This window comes from Zonotrichia albicollis, chromosome 10 (genome assembly GCF_047830755.1).
Source record: "Zonotrichia albicollis isolate bZonAlb1 chromosome 10, bZonAlb1.hap1, whole genome shotgun sequence".
NCBI classification, from domain to species: domain Eukaryota; kingdom Metazoa; phylum Chordata; class Aves; order Passeriformes; family Passerellidae; genus Zonotrichia; species Zonotrichia albicollis.
In genome coordinates, this window is record NC_133828.1 from 25,697,275 (window position 1) to 25,717,613 (window position 20,339).

The following is a 20,339-nucleotide window of genomic DNA, read 5'->3' on the forward strand; positions in this document are numbered from 1 at the left end:
AGGGAAGACTAAAAGGTATCTCATTTGAAATTTTTTATGCCTGGAAAAATAAGGAACTTGTGAAAAGAATGTCACTAATGTAGGGGCTCCTTAAACCATTTCCAGAGTTTTGTTTTATTTCTTCCTGCTTTACATGTACACTTGTTTGTTTCTGTAATGTAATATATTGTACAGGAAAACTAAGAAAAAGGTTACTTCTTTTGAGAAAGTGCTATATTAATTTCCATATATTTTCTATAGCAAAAATCTCACTTTATTTTTCCTTACTTGTCTGTGTTAAAAATCTGAGTTTTATCAGTCTTACAACTAAGAAAGTCTTTAACCACAGAGCAGAATCAGTGCATTTCATAAGACTAATTAATCTTATCATGTACAGTAGTTTACGGAAGTAATACTGAATGTGTGCTCCATGCCCTGTTTTACATACCTTTTCATTTCGATTTACCTTACACAGTTCATTGACAGTAAGGTTAGTGAAGGAACTGGGAAGGAAATTTACTGAAAGTGACCTCACAAGAGAGTGAATATTTAGGGTGAAGAAAAGTACCTAATCAGACAAGTACACAACATTATGATGATCACAGGGATTCAATTAAATCATAAGAGTGAGTTACAAGATTTGTAAATTATGCAGTCAAGTCTGAATGATCCATAATACATCCATAATACATATTTTTCTCCTTGTTAGATTCTTGCAAAGAAAAAATCATGTGCCTAATGCCAACACCTACTGTAATGAAAAATATAGCATATTTTTAAGCTAATAAAACCAGAAATCTCTGAGGAGATAATAGTCTAAGTATATTTGGCAATCCCTAGAATAAGTAAGAACACGGATACTTTTAATGTGTTTTTATATTCCTTATGTATTCTTCTAATGTTACTTTTTACATTGAAGTTCAAAAGATTTGTGTCATTGTGGAAAATGAGTTAGTAGTGACATATTAGAGGAGCATTATCTCATTGTTTTAAAGGAGAGGAGGTACTTGAGTCTTATTTAATATACTTTATTTAGATGTCCTCTGCTTTTTTACTATAATAAAAATATATTACTAGACTTTTCTAATATATTGTTTTCAGCATGACAAAGTTACATAAGAGAATCCCCTTGTACTTAAAGAAAAATGCAATTATTTTCCATTCTGAATCTTCAGACTGCTGTTTTAGAAAATCATATCTGATTATTTGCTCAGCAGAAGATTATTGAGTTGATTTAGCTGTGATTTTACTTAACAAAGCTTCAACTGAATTCCTACTGTGGAGTCCAAAAAAGGTAGAGAGATATAAATGATACATTCAAACTGTGATTTTTGTGAACAGGGCCATCAATGCACCCCTCGGAGCTAATAGCGGAGATGAGAAACAGTGGGTTTGCACTGAAACAAAATGTACTGGGGAGAAACTTGACCGCAAATGATCCATCACAGGTAATATCTTTTTACCAGTAAGCTGAAAATGTCTGTAAATCTAAATGTGATTGCTTGTGAATTGTTACTTAATGTTTTCAAATATGCATATCCATAGGAAAGCTGAAGAGCTATACCAGTACAAAAATGTCAGAAAACTTAGTTTTCTGGCTTTGTTTTGTACAGAATGGTGAATCATAAATTACTTCTTTTTAAACCACATATAATAAATTAAATCCCTCTTCTGGGTGACTAGAATTTGAATTTTTCATAATGAGGTGGTTAGGGCTTTTGCTGCGTGCTTGTAATACAGTGCTACCCTTTGGATGAAGTTTGAGGTAGTATGCACAAATAATTACAGGAATGCTATATCTGAAGGGTTTTTTTTTTTACTTGATTCACTATTGTTCCAGTTATTTTTTCTTGGAGTGAAAATGGTTCAATTGCCTTTACTTAGACTGCTCAAAGTATATTACTAATTGAGGTGCTTGAATAAAAGTGTAAAATGAAAGGTTAATATACACTCCTTGAAGTAACCTTTGTTCGTATGGCAGGATAGTCAAACACTAGTAAAGAGGGGATGACCACAAGCTGGTCTTGAAATCTTCAGTAAATCAGCAGTCCATTGTGTCTCCATAGACAGATGTACCTGTGCCTTTAAAAAAAGCTATGTACCCCCCAAAATGGAGCCAATGGACACTGTTAAATGAATAATATTGATATCAGTATGTTTGCTTTATGTTAGGCGTGCTGGGATTTCTTTGTAAGAGCTTTTTAATCTTTATTTCTTCTTTCGTCTTCTGAGTATGGGTAAAATTAAAAACATCACTGTGGAGAACTGTGGTGTACCAGATGCACATAATTTGAGGAATTCAGGGTCTTCAAAGCAGTTTTGCTTTGCTGATTGTGTTACTGTATGTGGATTATATGATTACAGTATTTTGCATTGCTAGAAGACTTTGTGCACATTTAAAGACTAATAACACAACAGTGAAGTAGATGTGTTACCCATTTTCCTAATGACTAAACCGAGACAGAAAAGTAATTTGCTTAAATTACTCTGAGTTTGAGCAGGACTAGTGTCTTACCTATTCATCCAAGCATGATAACAATGGAGTGACTTATCCTGGGGAATCGTGGGCTTCAAAATCAGCTCCTTTTTATTAACTATTTGAGAAATGTTTCTTTCCCTGGCAGTGATTTTTTCATGTGTTCATAATAACTCCTGTTGTATAACCCCCACATTATAACACCTACTCAGCTCTGAGAGAGAATGTTGGGGTTTTTCACTTGGTAGTGGGTATTCTGTTCTAACCAATGTCTGAGGCTGATTTAGTAATACAAATATATTTGTATCTGTGCAAAAATAAGGTATATAGGGGCACCACTTTTAAAACAGAAATCTGAATGAATATATTATTTTTATCTATAAGAAGCTAAGGTCTTACTACATTTTTCTAGGAGTTTGTTACGAGTGAAGGGGATGATGATCCAGAAGTTGAATTTTTAAAATCACTATCAACCAAACAAAAACAGAAACTTCTAAGGTAGGTCTGGTACTTAGTGGAGGGGATATGTATCACCAGTAGTTCTGACTACATCCATGATTGCCACTGTAACTTTTTGGTGCCATTTAGCACAATCAGTGCAGAAGAAAATCAGCTTAGTTTAACATACGCTTGACCACAAATGGCATTATGTAGCATGATTTTTAACCTACTTGTTTTATTTTAATCTAATTTTGATGCCTTTGGCTGGGGCTCATTTCCAGTTTAACTGGGATACTGAAATACTAATTGGCTCACTAAGGATGCTGTGCAGCTGTTTTAAAATACTATTCTGCACTCTGTTGTTTACAGTATCTTCTCTTGTGATAAAAATTTCTGTGCTTTTGTTCACTGGTTTTCAACTTGACAAAGTTTATCTTCTCCCTGTGGCTGAGCTGAACCTGACTCTGTACCCCAATGCCAAGGTTGGCCCAGCTGCACCCTGTGCTTGTGTCAGGGCTTGCAGCTTACTGCTCCCTGTGGGTCTGAGTTAATGAGGTTCCTGTGCTCTGCTTTTATCCAAGGGATGCTGTGTGCCAGGTGACTAATGGGTTTTTTCTGTCTTCATTTGCAACATTATCCTGAAATAATCTCAAAATGTTTAAAATCAAAAATACTAACTACTGGCAGGTAGATCCCATAGAGGCATGCAGATGAAACAAGCTTTTAGGATAAAAGATGTCACATATGTGGGGAGTGGAAGGGGAGGGGGAAAAGGTGAATGGCTAAGCAGGTAACAGGTAGGTACATGTGGTATTCACATATGTAATAATTCTCTGAAAACAGTCAATGTGTTTTATGTTCCTTTTAAGTGAGGAAAGTGTATGTAGAGTAATTTATAATGTTATTTTTGTTTGAACTTCTGCTGGCCCAACACATTGAAATTTTTATAATCCTTTATATTTTAGAAGTTGAAGTTTAGTAAATATTTGGGTCCTTTTGGCTTTATTAGTCTGAAGGGATTTTTAATACACTGGAAGCAGTTTCACTATTCACTCACTGATTTTCTGAGCATAAATACAGAAAGCAAAGTAAAAACTACATTAAAGTAGTCAAATAGTATGCATGAGCATGATGGAATATTGTATATTCACAGACAGAAAATGTAAGTTTCTAGTTGTGAAAAAAGAGGTTACTGGAAATATCTATTATTTGCCTAAAGAACTCAAAGATGTATGTTTTAGTCTCAGTTTTCATCGTTAATAGAAAGTGAATATTAATGGCATTTTTTAAATTTTCAAAATACCTTTTTAAAATGCACAGACAAAAGCAGCAATGATTTTCTGAAGTCTCCAGAGCAGCCTGACAAGGAGGAAGAAAGCACTACTGAATGTTTTTATTCCTGGTTACAAGGCCCAAATTGACATCTCTTACTTATCTTTTTGAAAAATAAAGAATTAAAAGACCATATTATTTCTGTTTTGAGGGAGCAGCTGTGGATTACATACTATGGGTAATGCAGGTTAGAAGTTTTAAAATGAAACCTTGCTGAAAAAGGAAAAGTATTCAATGTGTTTTTATAAAAATGAATGTATTTACTGTATAGGTCATCAGAAGTAGTGAACTTTGAAAGACAATGACTTTGTAATCTAGTATATCTTAACATGTCTGATTGTGCCACTCTTTTATTTTGAAAACAAAAGGAAGTTGGATCGTCTAGAGAAGAAAAAGAAAAAGAAAGATAGAAAGAAGAAAAAGCAGCAAAAGAAAAAAAGCAAAAGTAAACACAAGAAACATAAGATGAGATCCTCTTCCTCATCGTCCAGTGAAACTTCAGTAAGCAGCAGTGACAGCGAGACTGACAGCAGAGATAAAGCAGCACAAAAGAAGATGGATTCTAAGAAAAGAAAAAAAGACAAGTTTTCAGAGGCTAGCAGCAGCAGCGATTCAGAAGGAAAGGCAAAAACGGGGAAGGAAAAACTTTATGAAGATCTCTCCAGTAGTCACGGTAACAAGGACAAAGACAGGGAGAAGTACAAGCTTTTAAAGCGAGATAGTTCTGCAGAGAACAACAAATGGAACTCCTGTGAGGGGGAAAGAAAGTCCACAAGCAGATCCCATAGCACGAACACGAGAGACACTGAAAGAAAGGAGAAGGATAGTAGAAGCCAAAACATGAATGAGGGGAGCAGGAGAAGCCCGTGCTCAAATCACAGCAGTTCCAGGCAAAGGCACATAAGAAGAAGTCCAAGTCAAAGCCCTGGTGAAGAGCGGCACAGGAAAAAGGACACCAGAAGCCCCAGCACAGATGTACACAGAGAGAGGGGAAAATGTAGAGAAGGCCATGGGGACAAGTGCAGTAAAGTGGAGCACAGAGAAAGGAGCAGACGCAGTAGAAGCAGAAGCAGAGAGAGGAAAAAGAAATAGATAGTATAGGGGACAGGTGCAAACAAGAACTTCTCTGGGTTTTGATGAATAGCTTTCAACAAGGGCTCAATTGCATACTGCTGTTCATTTTCCAACCTCTGGAACTAGCATTTCCTACATAGAGCCAAGAGCTTTATGTATGGCTCAATTCTATTGTGTTGGAATATTTGTAAATTAGGTATAAATGTTAAGGTATTTTTTTACTGTCTAAATATGCTTATTGGCAAATACCTCTTGTATACATGCAGTAATTCACAAACTTGATTTTAGGATTTTAAAATATTTAAAAGCAGTATGTGATACTCTTGGTTTCATCTATGATTTCTGTTTAGATACAACTGTGAGGGGAGCAGAGAAAGTAATTGAGATAGTTCTGGATAAGATCACTGCTTTAGATATCAAAGCATTGTCTTGTAGAGAGTTTTGGTTTTTTCATACTGAAACATTTTTCCTAAAGTTCCCTGTAAGAGATCAATTTTATGCGTTAAAACAACAGAGAGACATAGTTCACATAAGTGTATAGCCAACATTTTCTGGCCTCCTGCAGTGTACAGCTTGGTCAGGGCTATCTAAACATCTTGAACCCCTGTTGGTATGTGTCAGTACAATGTCAAGTTATTGTTCAATAATCTCTGAAGACATGAAAGGAATATTTACTGCCTCAACTGCTTCAGGTATTTCATTGTTTGTGGCAGTAAGTTAGTGTAAATAGTCATCCTTTTGTTTTCATGAACCTTTTTGTGTTTTTAGTGACTGTCAGTCATTTTCCTCATATGTTGTTATGAAGATGAACTTCCATAATAAAATAGCTTATTCTTTAAAACCAGTAATAATTGCCATCTTCTTCAGAGTTCTGAGCCAGTACAAATGCACAAGGCACACTTCACAAGGTTTTTATTGCAAAGGAAAGGCTTCTCTTCTCCTTCAGGATGGCAGATGGAAGCACATTCATTAGTGGACATGTGAAACAGTCACTGTGCTCAGTATTCCAGCAACTTTCTTACCCTCCTCACTCACAGGACAAATGGGACTATCTTTTATTACCAGTCCACTTCCACTTCACTCAGAAGATTTTCAGCACTGCACAGAGTATAATAATACATGGTGAAAGTGACCTGGCTTATCGTTTAAGTGCATGTGAAGAGTTTGAAAGGGTGAACCATTAAGAGATGTCACCTTTTCAATGTGTCTGCATTAGGTTGCTCTGGGCATTCTTGCTGAAGTAGCTGGGAGTTAAAGAGCCCCTGCAGTAGAGTCAGCCCCCCTATATTGATGTGTAGAAGCTCTGATTTAGAAAGAACAGGAGGAGACTGCAAAAATGCCTGTTTTAGCAATCTAAACAAAAGCTCTGTGTAAGAGAGGACAGAGTAATGTGATAGGGGAAAAGGCATATTCTGGTATGAACATTTTTGTGTTAACTGCAGCAGGAAAGAGGAATAACTGGAAGGTGCCTCCGTTTCAAAGAAGGGTCTCTCCAGTTGTTTTGTGTTTGGCTCAGGAATCCTGCCAGCTACAATGCAATTGACTCTCACCTGAAGAAGAGTGGACATCTTGATAGCCACAGGCGTTTGCTGTTTTGTGGGCTCTACGCTTTACTCCTTTCCATGTAGTTAAACAGTGTAACCTGCCTTTTCGCATAGGAAGAGACTGGCAGAAAAGTCATGATATTTTGGATGTATCTGTATTAGACTACCAGGGAAAGGTTGGTGTGGCTGTGCAGGCGGTGTCTCACTCCGGGTACCTTCCCTAGGCCAATTTGTAAGGAAGCGACCCTGGGGGCCCAGAGGCCGGCTGCGGGAGGGTGGGGCCGCCCTCGTCACAGGGGGCCCGGCCGGAGCAGCGGGGGTGGGCCGGGGCAGCGGGGCCGAGCCGGGCCGGGGCAGCGGGGGTGGGCCAGGGCAGGCCCGGGGCGCTGTTTGCCCGCTGCCCTCACGGGCACCGCCCGCGGCGCGGGGAGGCTGCGCGCGCCCGGCCCCGCCCCGGCCCGCGGGGCCATGGGGCGCCACCGCCCGGGGCTGAGCGCGGCGCTCGGCAGAGCCGGTGGGGCCCGGCAGGAGGTGCTGTCGCTCCGCGAATGGAGGTAAGAGCAGCTCCAGCGATGTCGCTATTCCCTTATTTATTTATTTATTTATTTATTTTTGTAAGAGCCATGGTATTCCATGGTTAACCTTCTGCGGAGCTGGGCGGCGGGGGCCGTGAGGTGGTTCCCTCAGCCTGGCGGGGAGGGCAGGGCCCGTGGCAGGGACTCGCCGGCGTCGGAGCGGGGCCCGGCGGCTCTCCTGGAGCGGGCGAGCGGCTCTGCCGGGCTCTATTCTGCGGCTTGTCCCGAGGGCTTGGGGCTGCGTCGGGTTGGGGTCCCGGTCCCGCCGGGGCCGTCGGCGGCTCTCGGCGCGGGCCTGGCGTCGGGAAGCTTCGGGCGGGGGGTCCCGGGCCGCTTTTCGGGTGCGCCGCCCCGCCGGACCCATGGCTTAGAATTAACGCCGTACAATAAATTATTGCTACTCCGAAAGTAAATAGACGGGTTACTCCCAGATGGGGCTCCTGCTCGGATCGGTACAATAAATATCCCTGAAGGAAGCTCTCTATTTATGTTGTCATTGATTAATTCTCGCTACCTCATTTGATTTCGATTTAGAACGATTTGATTCTAATTTAATTAGCATGTAATTTGGATGTACATAATTACTGTAATTATGACATTCAGGTGAGGCAGCTTTAGGCTGAAAGGCAATTTCAAATTCTCTAGCAGCCTACTTTGTGCCGGGGAGCGGACAGGGACCCCGCGCCCTGCCAGCCAGGTACCAATTAGCCCATCTCGGGAGCTGCGCTGCCGCTCGTTTGTGGAACAACAGCGGCGCCGAGGCGGCGGCAGCGGCACAACCGCGTCCGGGGCCCGCCGGCGGGTGCTCGCCGTGAGCCGCACCCGGCCACAGGTGCGGGGCTGCGCGGAGATCGCGGAGCGGTGACCGTCGAGGGCCCGGCCGTCCCTCCGGTTGGCGGCCCGGGGAGCGGCGAGGCCGGGCCGGGTGTGCGCTCGGTCGCTGCGGGCCGCCCCGCCGTCTCCCATAGAAGTTCACGCTAGCCCGCCCGCTCCCTGGGGCCCTCCCCAGCCGCCGCTGCCCCCGCGCTCCTGCCGCCGGCTCCTCGCCGCTGCCCGGCCCGCGCAGCGCCGCCGCCCCCGCGGCGCTCCGGCCGCGCCCCCGGCCCCCGGGCCGCCTCTAGGTGGCGCCCGGCAGCCGCCGTGCGGCCCGCGCGGGGCAGCGCCGCGAGCGTCCCGGTGTGCGCGCTCGGTCCTGTTCTGCTCTCCTTTTTGTAGTGTGCGCGTGAAGGATGTTATTCCTTGAGGAAATTTGTAGCTAAATTATTCTCACTTAAAATAAACACTTAGCACAGCAATTACTCAAAGGGGCGGGCTGTCTGTTAGCTTCCCTTCATCTGCGTTTTGGAAGGGTGGGAGAGGATCCTGGCGAACAGATAATGGCTGCAAATAAATTACAGCTCCCGCAGATAAAGTTTCCATTTGAATTAAAAGACGCAATTAAGAGGCTGTCCAGGCACGAGATCGGGTGTTTATATATTATCTCATTAGAACAAAAACATTAATGTTACCTTTTAAGTGTAAAACGAGCCGTTGGGTCTGTAACTCGCCGCGGGGGGCAAGGGACACGCTTCCTGCGAACGGGGGACCTAGCGATCGAATGTCATTTAGTAGATAATTTTTCCTGACATTTTACCGTCTCCCGTCTGTGGTGGTTGCCGTCGCTGGCTGGTTGTTTGTCGTGTTTTAACGGGCTCTCGGAGCAGGGTTGAAGTTGCTGTCCGCGAGGCGTGGAAATGGGCAACAATAGCTGGACCGGGATTGTCAATGGGAGCTAGGCTCAGCTGACGGGCAAGCCCGGGGCGAGCGGGGCCAAGGCGGCGGGGAGCCCGGCTTCCCCCGTGCCACCCTTCCCGCCGGGGCCCGACAGGGCGCCCGTCTTGTTCCCGGTGCTCTCCCGCTCTCGGGTTGGCGTCCTCTTACTAAGGAGGCGAACTACGAATTCAAAGACCGAAATCAGATTTATTTTTCGGGTTCTCACATCGTTTGTTCTTTAGGGTTTGTTGTTTGGGTATTTTTTTTGTGTAGCAGTTCCCCAGACCATATAATTATCTCCAACATTTACGAATGAATGGTGTCATTTATTTTTTAAAAAGGTGACACGCTTTCTATTTTCTTGGTTAAACGAACCGGCTCTGCGGCCCAGAGCTGCTCCCTTCCTCGTTTCTGGGGAGTCTGTAAGTGATGGACGTTTTCTGACCCGAAGGGGCAAAGGCAATGCAAAAAGGTCCTTGATCACTGAGCTGAGAATTGTAACCCCGGCCTGGCAGAAACTGGACCTGCATGGTGTCCTTTGATGTGTTTTATAAATCGAAAACAAAGCTGTCTCCTGCCCAGCGCCCCGCGCGGGTGCATTCCTGCGCAGCCCCCGGGCCGCCCGGCCCGCTCCGTGCTCCCTCCGCCCGAGCGCGTCCCCGCTGCCCTGCCCTGCCCGCCGGGGAACCCGCCGCCGCCGGCCGGGGCGGCAGCAAAGACACCTTGCCGGGCTGCTTTTGGCCGGGAAAACTCCGGAGCGGCTCTCGGGGAAGGTGCTGTGGGCGGCCGAGAGGCGAGGCGCCTCTCCCGGGAGGCTCCTTTCCCCCGGCCCGCGGAACGGCCCGCCGGGCTCCCGCCGCCGCCCCGGGGCACCGGCGGTGCCGGCGCTGCCCGATTGCTTTTGTGCGACAGTGGCGCGGAGGAGGTGGGACGCGGTTATTAGTATTCACGGCAGATGTATTTTCTTTAACGCAACGTCTTTATTCCAGTTGGTGGCCGACAGCAGAATCCGTTTCTCGGTGCTATTTGCATTCCCTGTTTTATGGAGGATTAAAATATTTGTATTCATCCAATCTGTACCGGCCAGAGTAAATTAACTTTTTTTTCCTCACCCTCTTCTTTTTCTTTTTTTTCTTTTTTTTTTTTAATAACACAATTATCTCATTTAACAATTTGCCTTTAAAAAAATACTGTGGCTGTTAGGTTGGTGGTCAGGAGACAAAGGGAGTGAAAATAATTTTCATTTCAATAATTGCCTTCTGGTCAATTTAACTGTGCCTTATTTTGAAAGAGCCTGTCTAAATGAGATTCCTGTCCCAAATGTGTTCCCAGGCCTTAGCCCAGCCTTTAATTATTCCTGAGTTTTTTTTCTTCAGAATAAGACGCTGCACTGAGTAATCACAAAGAAGTCAGAGAGCATCCTTGAACCTTTTCAATAGCAAAGCCACTGATATTCAAATAACATGCAAGGACCATTTGACTGCATGGGGACATAAGCATTTCCAATTCACTATTTGCATAGATCAACTGTCTTTGAAAAGGAAAGGAGCAGTTGTCTTCCATAACATTAAAAAGCCTAGTTATCAAATCAAGTGCTTAGTTTGGGGCTTTTAAAACGTTTACATTTTATCTTAGGTTGCCCTTTACCGTTTGACATGCAAATTTGGTGCAGTTAATTTGGACAATTAAAAGGATCTTCAAGGGAGCTTTGTCACCGAGAATATTCGGAGTTTTCCCCGCGGACCAGCTGAGATAAAGTTGGCCAGAACAAATGATGTCTAGGAGATTAATTAGATATTTGATAAGACATGAATCCCTAATAAGGGAATACAAGGCACAGGGGGCTGCTGTGTGCTCTAAGTCAAAATTAATAACATTTAACAAGATTTTCATTTAGGCATGAAATGTCTTTTCCGGAGTATTGACTCTAGCGATTTATTCCCCTGAGATCACCTCCCAGCCTAGGCAGCCTTGTGGCGCTGAAGGCTTTTAAAATTAAATAAATAGTTCCTCAGCGCAGTTTGCCTTCACTCGATTTTGGGGACGGTTTCACCAAAGCCACTTAGGTCTCAGCATGGTTTCCGGCTGTAGCAGGGCTCGGACTCTGTTAAAATTTGTTGGTTTTTTGTTTTGTTTTTTAAAGTAAATCAAAGCAAAGGCGGCTTGAAAAGAGCGAGCAGAGTGGTTCAGTGCGCCTGGCTCAGGGGCCGGTCCCATCCCCTCCCAGCTATATCCTTGTCGACTGTATTTTTAATCACAGTGACTGTGAGGACGATGGAAAGGGGTGCGAGGGCTCCTACTCAAAAAGTGACCCCTGCGAGGACTGGGCGGGAGGGAAGGAGGGGACACGAAGAAGAACAAACCCGTGAGTATATTGTTCAGAGTCCTTTAATAATACCAAAATGAAAATATGTCAAGATTTTTTTCCATACAGATAAACGCATTTAATTTCTTTAAGAGACCTTAACTTACGTGTATTTGAGTGAAGTGTTAACTCAACATTTTAAATATCTTTTACATATATACTGACTTCCACAAAGTGCATCAGAAATTTATAATTAAAAAAAAAATCAAAACCCCAAAACCTCCCTGAATTTCAGGAATTCACCAATTAAAAAAAAATCCCCAACCCCCCTATCAGATCAACATTTACAAGAAAAATAAGGGAACACGATCTGGTTTTCTTTTTTTTTTTTTTTTCCTGTTTTTCTTCTTTTTTAAACCCTATTTATACAGATGTTTATGGGATACAGAGGGACCGTCTCAGAGTTGCAGCTGTATTTCTCACCTTAAGCCTCTCTTAGGATGCTTGCCTTCCAAGAGAAAGAGAAAAGGGAAACGGAAGAAAGTGTCACTCGGTACCTAGTGGCCGGGCGGGACGGGGGCCGCGCCTCTCGGGCTCCGCCGTCCCCCGGCCCGCCCCCGCCGCGGCCCGGGGCGGCTGGCGTCCCTCCGGCCGGCGCGGGGCACAGTCCGAGCGGCTCCGGCGGCGCTGCCCCTAGGAGTCGCCGGGGCCCGCGGTAGGTTCCTTGCCCGGTCCGCGGGCGGCGCCCACCCCCTCGTGCAGGATGAGGTCGGGGGACTCGGAGCGCGGCGTTTCCAGGTTGCTGGCGTCCGTGTCGCTGTCGCTGCCCTTTTTGCCCCCGCCGCCCCCGTTGTGCGTTTTGATGTGTTTGCTCAGGTGGTCGCTGCGCATGAAGCGCTTGTTGCAGACGGGACAGGCGAAGCGCTTCTCGCCCGTGTGAGTCCGCAGGTGCCGCTGCAGCTCGTCGGAGCGGGTGAAGCGCTTCCCGCAGAAGAGCCAGTTGCAGACGAAGGGCCGCTCGCCCGTGTGCCAGCGCAGGTGCGCCTTCAGGTGCGAGGTCTTGCCGTACACCTTGCCGCAGCCGGGGATGTGGCAGCTGTGCAGCCCCTTGCGCCGCAGGCTGGCCCCCGCCGGCCCCAGCCGCTCGGCCTCCTGGCAGTTGGGGCAGTCGCAGGTGGCGCGCCCCGAGTAGCGGCGGGCGGAGCGGGCCGAGCCGCCCCCGGCGGCAGCGGCGGCGGCGCCCGAGATCATGGCGCTGGCCGCCGCCACCGCCGCGCTAGAGTCCGTGTAGGAGGGCAGCACGGGCTTGAAGCCCTCCTGGGTGAGCAGGTGCTGGCTGGTGGAGAGCAGGTGCGAGGCGGCCGTGGAGCCCAGGCCGGTGGAGCTGAAGGCGGAGTGGGTGAGGGAGCTGAAGTCGGGGTTGTAGGTGCCCAGCTGGGAGTGCAACGAGGCCTGGGGGGCGCCCGAGTGCAGCGAGCTCTGCAGCCCCCCCGCCGGGTTCTGCACCTCAAGCCAGGAGCCGGGGTTGGTGTGCACGTCCCACCAGGAGGAGGCCGCTCCGTTGGCCACCTCGCCCGCCGAGAGCGTGGAGTGGAAGCCCGACTTGTACCAGGACTCGTAGGGGTGCGCCATGCCCACCCGCGGGTAGAGGCTCTCGGCCGCCGAGCTGTGCACTTTGGAGATGAAGGCCGACTGCCCGCCGGGCTCCTGCGGGGACACGCCCGCCGCCGCCGCCGAGTTGGAGAAGAGGCCGCCGTAGTCGCTGCTGAAGGCCGAGGAAGTGGGCGAGGTGGAAGCCAGGCAAAAGGCGCTGTTGGCGGTGCCCGTGCCGCTGGCCAGTCCGTTGGAACCCCTGCTCGTGGCCACCGTGAAGCCCGAGAGGCTGGAGCCCAGGTTGCAGCTGGAGGTGGAGCGTTTCCAGGGGTGGAAGCCCCCTTTGGCGAAGGCGCTAGACTCGGGCAGGGTGGTCAGGGGACTAGTGTTGCCGATCTTGTTGCAGGTGGCGGCCAGCATGGCCAGGGGAGTCGTTCCAAATCTCGGCTCTTCCTGCGGGAAGAGACAAAGCCGGCCCGTCAGCCTAACCCTTGCCACCTCGCCAGGCTCCCGCGGGGACGCGGCAGCGCGGGTACAACCGCGGCGCAACGAGCGGTACCGCGGAAAAGTTTTCTCTTATTTTAGAGGAAGGCTCCAGCCCCGCCACGCTGGGCACAACTCGTTTTCCGCCGGACACCGGTCTCATCGCCCGAGAGATTTACCTCGCAAGCGGGTCCCGACGGGGACAAGCGACACGCGTGTTCCGAGAGGGCTGCTCGAGCGTACCGCCGTTAAACCAAAAATCCCGTGGGAACGAAATGCGGCGTCTCCTCGAGCAACCGTACAGGAGCGACGGAAAAAAAAGAGATGGCAGCAAGGCGAGCAGTGTGCGGAGCCTTCCGACTGTCGCCTCGTGCAACGCCGGGCCGGCGAAAATCTTTGGAAATCGAGCGTAGTTAAGAGTTAAAAAAACAAACAAAAAAATCCCAAACCAAATCAAGAACTAGACAAAAGAAACCAGAAGCAGCACAGCTTCTCTCCGGCCCAGCGAGTTTTCAGGCTAAACTCTTTGGGAACGACCCCATGGGCAGCCCGCAATGAAATCTCCCGAGGCGGGCCGGGATCACCTCCCATCCGCGGGTCCACGCCATTTCGGCAAGGGGCAGCCGCAACGCGGCGGCAACAACGCCGGTTTTTCCAGGGGGATGCCGCGAGGAAGCGCGCGGTGCGACTTACCCCGAGGATAGACGTAGCCATAGCACGTCCGTGGGCTGGGCGGTGGGGCGGAGGGGACGGCGCTCGGTGAGCGCCCCGCGCTGCCCGGCGGCACTAAGGACACTCCGGCGCGGCGGGGCCAAACTCTGCCTAAGTGCGGGCAGCGCCCGCTTTGAAGTACCGCTGGCGGCGGCGCTCGCCCAATGAGGGCGCGGGCGGAGCGGCCCGGAGCGGCCCGGCAGCCAATCAGGCTGCGCGGAGGTGCCGGCGCCGGGGCGCGGGGCGCGTGCCAGTCAGCGCGCGGGGAGAAAACTCCCGGCTCCGGCCCGCGGCGGCCGCGCCGCAATTACCGCCGGCCCCGGCCCCGGCCCCGGCCGCGCCTCCCGTCGCGCCGCGACTCCCGCCGCCTGCCCGCCGGGGAGCGCGGCCGGCCGCAGAGGGCAGGAGGCGAGAGCGAGGTCAGCGCCGGCGGAGGGCTGGTGTCACGGCTGACGCCGCTCCGCCGTCTCCTGTAAACTGTGCAGGAGGTGTCCGATGCGCTGCTGCTGGTGTAGTCACCTGCGATCCTCGCGGCCCGTAAACCATATCTGCGTCGCTTTTATTCAACAGGCCCTTTGCCTCCTTTTCAAGCCATTTGGGAGCCGCCCGTGTTGGATACAAATAACCTAACAGCGCCTAATGCCATTCTGTGAAAACACGTTAATTTTTTTGTTTATTTTCTTACCTAAATGCCTGAGGTGATTTCATGCACAACGTATTTCTTACTTTCATTGCAAAAAGAACTGAGGAGCCTCTATGGTTATATAAAGTGCCAAAAAATTCCAAAGGCAGGGAACCGCCAGGCATCTCTTTGCTCTCGTACTGGGGCGGGAGAGGGGACCAGGGACATTTGCCATCCTGTCGCTTAGGATAGAGGACGTTATTTTACAGAGTAACCGCCAGCAAAACACTTTGAAAGTCAAATTCGCAGCCTGCAGCACGTTTTTCAAGCCTCATATACTCCCGTGGAAGCATTGCTGCTAATGGCAGAAAGCTTGCTCCCTCCTAGCAGTGCTAGGGCGCTGCTGGAATAAGCCGCCCTAGCACTTGCCTGTGGCCTCTGCACTGTGCACACTCCACGCACCCAGTGAGCGACAGAGACTATACCTGCTCTCTGCATGTGCAAAATGTAAGTCCAAACCTCGGCTCCTCAATGTCTTGCAAGCTAGTCCCTTTGATTTGTAATTATCGGAGGCTTCTTAAGTAATTGGCTAGAACTTGCCCGTACTGTGCCCGCGGAAGATCAATAGGCGTGCAACTTTTCATCATCGCGGTCGGCTCTGTGAGAATGGGAATAGGAGCTTTTCCCCTTCCTTTTTGCCGTTCCCAGGGCAGCTGGGTACAATTCTGAACCAGAAATATGATGAGTGCGTTTAGCAATCCCGGGCCCTTGCTCTGCATTTCAGTCAATATTTCCTTCTCAGTGCCGCCTCAGCCATCCAGTGTAAAACCTTCTAGCAGATGCAAAATAGACATCGCTTAGGAGCAAGATGGAGAAACCGGGAATTTGAGATTATGATTTCGCTTTTCTTCACATGTTTACATGTGTATGTGTGTGTGTGCTTAAATAAGGTGGGCATTGCGGTTTTTTCTACATTGTTATGCAATCTATAGGGCGACTGCCATGGATGTCCCTGGAGATTATCTTTTATTTAAACGTCTAAGGCTATTTTCAAAGGGCGCTCGCCCTTTTGTCGCCGGGTATTAAACAGAGTCGGGACAGTAGGTGAAAAAAATTCTGTCCTGCGCTTAATTCTTTCCACATTGACTCGCAGCCGGCGCAGGGGTCCGGGTGGTGCATGGCAAAGCCTTCCCTCGGAAGGGCTGCCCGGAGCAGCTCCTGAGCGCCGGCTGTACCCAGGGGGGCTGCAGCGCTCTGCGGGTGGAGGCGGCACAACGGCGGTGCCGGGGGGAGCGACATAACCCCCACGGGCGAGGCGAGGAGTCCCACAGGGCACCCGGGAGCCATCGCCCAACAGGTGACTCCCTCCTTCCTTCCTTCCCTCCTTCCTTCTTTCCTTCTTCCTTTTCTCCGGGGAAACCCGCTCCTTCCCTTCCCAGGAGCCTGCCATGGTGGTCGTCAAGTGGCAGCGCGGCGCTTCTGGCCAACCCCAGGGCGGCGGGGGGAGAGGGTCTTTCCTCTCATCCTGGGGAAAGTCATCAATAAAATACGGCTGGAAGGCAGATCGAGAGCGTGACGTTTAAAAATGTTGCCTCTACATCAGCGAGTAAAGGCATCCGCTGCCCGCTTGCGCTCCCACAGCAAAGTAGGGATTCTGCTGTGCCTGAGGACTGGCGGGCGGCTCTGCCTGCCGCACATCCATCTCCTCGCCCCTTTGTAGTCGGAAAAGTAACTAAAACCCGCAGGAACGAGGCAGGCGGTGCAAAGGCTGAGCGAACGGCGGCGGAAGGGGGAACGCTGCTAAAATCTTTAGGGGGTCAAGTATTTTCTGACAGATTTTTTTCATACTCCAAAAATCGAGTTTTTAAACAAAGATCAATGTGTTATGCTAAAGTGTTGAGCTGACTGTTAAAACATTTGGGGGGATAATGACAATGTAACAAAGGCCTGGTTTGGAGTGAATCATCACCCTTTTAAAAGTTAAAGCAATTTTCAGGAGAATAGCTTTCAGCAAATGCTTTACATTATTCAAAACGGCCAAATAATGCTCTATTATAGAGCCTGAATGCTGCCAGTCAGCCCATAAGTGCAATTTGTGCAAAGGCTCGGTGCCTTATCTCCACTTCTTTATAAAGAGGTGAATATAAAACAATTTCTTCCAAACCCAGACAGAGAGCACGAAAATTGCTTCCCTTTCTGCAATCAGGGCAATTTAACTGGAGTGCAATTAGCACTATTAAATGTCGATTCTGCATAAACAAATCTGACTAAGAAGCGAAAGTGGGGTGAGAACCTCATATAAACTGAAACTGATTTTTAAAAATTATGTATCCGGGTCCTTTACAATTGATCCGTGACGTTTTCATCTCAGAATATATTTACATCATAAATACATTACAGTTAAATCAATGTAAATCTAAAAAAAAAATCTCAATATGAATGCTAATAAAGAATAGCCTAATTAAATGCAACAGTTCACTTTCTTTGAACAATATTGTTTCCCATCTTCTCTCTACGAGTGTCTTTTGATGTGTGCAGCTACTAAAGTTGCTGTCTTTAGGAGGTAGGGCTGGGAAACAATTCTTTCATTACAGATGGTTGGGAAGCTCCTGGGTTTATATTCAAGAGCATCAGATGAAATGGCTCGTCTGTTCAAAAAGAGCTCTGGGAAAGAGCTGCCAAATATTTTCCAAATAAATCGATTTAGCAGCAGTTAAATGTAAGCTTGCTGTACAATTTCCCCTGCATTCTAGAAGGGGCACGGAGTTTTACCCATGGCAGTTATGGGTAGGAAGGGGGCAAACCCTTCCAAGTTTAAGAGAAGCAGCTTAATTTTCTGCCAAACAGAAGGGACATGGGCAGGAAACAGGCAAACTGCTCATTGCCGAGATAAATAATTGCGTCCTGCCAGATTTTTTTTTTTTTTTTTAGCAACAGTTCTTCCGTGCGGAACCCCCTCCCCCCTCAATTACACTCTTCATTTACGTGATCTAGAAGCCAGCATTGATTATCAGAGCAACTCAGAGGGGTACCTGGTGATAAATTAATAACTTCAGTTAGGAAAAGGCTCCCCTGCTATTCTGCCCAAGACTAGATACTACAAGGGGGAAGTATAAATAGAGATAGTGTTAAAATACAGACCTTGGTGCCTGTTGAGTCCACTGAATTCTTTCCACTATAGAGTTTTTAATTTGTGGGTAAAGATGAAGTGCAGCTTTTGATTAGAAGGAAATCTTTTATAGTTAATAAAAAGGGAATGAGCACTGGGATCAAATAGATTATGGAAATTAAATGAAAATTATGGCACTCTCCCACAATTTCTGCTTGATCTTTCATATGATGTTTGTTACACGGTGCACTCCCCTCTCCTCCTGCCCCCTGCACATTGAGCCCCGAGGTGGAGCATCAGGCTGGGCTTTCATATTTTCTCGATCTTTAAGGTGACGCTGTTTAGGAGTAGCAGGGAGACCCATATTACCCTGTGTTTAAAAAATCTGCACAGTCGTTTCAGAAATCCTGTCGTTTACTGAACGCACTCAAAAGCGTGCCTTTGGAATTAATTCTCTTCCGCTAAATTTATTTGGACTGTGAATTTTAAAGCTCCCTTGTTCTGTTTATCTCAGCCGGAGACACGTTAACAATTCCAGGGAAGACTAGTGTCAAAGGAAGGAAGGTGACTGCAGACTGGATGATGATTTTAATTACTACAATTATTGGGAGATTATTCAACAGCATCATAGATTTGTTTTCTGCCTTGGTATGAAAGTCTGAGGAACATTGTGCGAGGAGCATTGTACGAGGATTTTACCTCTTGGTTCACATGCTTTCCAGTGCTCTTACGATGTATAGGTTAGGCATGACAAGCTCAGACTGCAGCAGGTTGGGAATTCACCAGTGCTAGCGTTCAGAAAGCTTTCTTAAAACGCAGGTGTTTCTAAATAGAAAGAGTTTAATTAGCAAACGCTCGGACCCAACGTTTATAGAGCGTAAAAGCGCCTTTGCACACAAGTCCATTAAAGCAGCTCTGCTGACTCGGTAATGAGGTGCGTGCGGTGCGCAGGGCAGCGGCGGCCGGGACGGCGAGCTCGGCGCTCCCGGGCAGCCCCGGCCCGCCCCGGCCCGCCCGGCTCCTCCGCCCCGCCGCTGCCGGCCGGGCCGCGGGGAACGGGCGGGTGCCTCAGCGGAGCAGCCTCCCCCCGGAGGAGTCCTGGCCCCACATGCTGCCAGCAACCCGCTTCCGGTGCCCTCCTAGCTTTTTACACCACGCTTTTAGCCAGGCGTGACTCAGAATGTTGACTGTGATTAAGCAAGCTGTCTATCTAGAGATAGAGATATGTGGCAGCGTAATTGGCGGCATGATTGACATTACAAAGTTCTCTTCGGTCCACAATGACCAATAAATCCTCCTGCAGCTTTTGCCATTTAATGAATTGCTATTTTGGTAGAGGAAAATATGCCAGACCCCCATTCCTATGTTCTCTTCTTCCCCCTCACCCTGTCCTGGGATTAGGACAAGGAAAGAAGGGGAGCCATTCATTATGCTCTTTCTGTGTTCTGTAATTACTGGAACTCAGGCTTAAGGTGAATTTCAGCTCAGATCATGAACCATTTCACGTTCAGATGCAAGCTTGCAATACTTTCCTAGTGGCAATTAGGAGCCTATTACAAGCCATTAGATTGATCAATGTACCTTAAACAATGTGAATGATTTATATGGCAAAGAAAAAAACCTTCTTACATCCATTGTACTGTTCCAGCGACCAACCTGGCCCTCTGTCTCCATTCATCACAGCTTTAAACAACAAAAGCAATTTATTTAGTTAAACTTAAATGCAAAGAAACAGGCTCGGTTCTTCGTCATGTAGGGCATCTGAGCTTTATCCCTTTATTGTCAAGAGATGTAGGCTGCAAGAATTTGAGTTTGTGGGGGGGGAAAGGGAGGGGTAGATTTGCTGGTTTCCAAATGGATTAATTCACCTTGTACCTGAAAGAAGGAAACAAAGAGATCCCTGACTGCTTCCTAAAGAGGACACTAATCTGCTGTGCAGATGCAACACAAGGAGGAAAGCAGGGGCTTACACAAGTGTTCAGCGAAGTGTTTGGTTAGATGATTGTAGCCTTTTAATGACAGTCTGGACGCAGAACCGCGATCCCTGGAAGCTCCAAGACAGCTAAGGAGTGGAAAGCAGGCTGGGATGTGCCAGCTGATGGAGGGACAAGGGTAGGGGCAGCCTTCACCACCATGCGTGGTTATTCTAACTATTCTACAACTAAAAAACTACAAAATATCAGTTACTATGAAAGCCAGAGCTGCTACCCTGTAGGACTTGGGTCTGTCTTTATTTGCCTCCTTTCGCAAGGCCCACGGAACCTCTCACACCTGGAAAATTCCTCCTAGCTCCTGCCAGCCCCAAAATGAAGAGTAGGGAGAGACTGGTGACTTTGCACTTGC

The 20,339-nt window shown here is 47.9% G+C and overlaps 2 protein-coding genes across 9 annotated transcripts in view; one reads left to right on the forward strand and one right to left on the reverse strand.

Annotated features, from left to right (window-relative positions):
• CIRSR (corepressor of RBPJ and splicing regulator) overlaps positions 1–20,339 on the forward strand; it is a 57,690-nt gene that overhangs the window by 15,495 nt on the left and 21,856 nt on the right. For all 7 annotated transcript variants that reach the window (XM_074548467.1, XM_074548466.1, XM_074548468.1 and 4 more), the window contains exons 8-10: positions 1,321–1,427; positions 2,868–2,953; positions 4,597–7,400. In XM_074548467.1, the coding sequence (XP_074404568.1) occupies positions 1,321–1,427; positions 2,868–2,953; positions 4,597–5,320 (917 nt within the window). In that variant the 3' untranslated portion in view covers positions 5,321–7,400. The remainder of the gene's footprint in view (positions 1–1,320; positions 1,428–2,867; positions 2,954–4,596; positions 7,401–20,339) is intronic.
• SP9 (Sp9 transcription factor) lies at positions 11,853–14,407 on the reverse strand. 2 transcript variants are annotated; one of them, XM_074548472.1, is made up of 2 exons: positions 14,248–14,407; positions 11,853–13,524 (listed from the first exon to the last, which is right to left on the reverse strand). In XM_074548472.1, the coding sequence occupies exons 1-2, from the start codon at positions 14,266–14,268 to the stop codon at positions 12,172–12,174; spliced, it is 1,374 nt and encodes a 457-aa protein (XP_074404573.1). In that variant the 5' UTR covers positions 14,269–14,407; the 3' UTR covers positions 11,853–12,171. The 2 variants fall into 2 exon arrangements, with proteins under 2 accessions (XP_074404573.1, XP_074404574.1); XM_074548473.1 differs by lacking the exon at positions 14,248–14,407 and adding an exon at positions 13,734–14,219.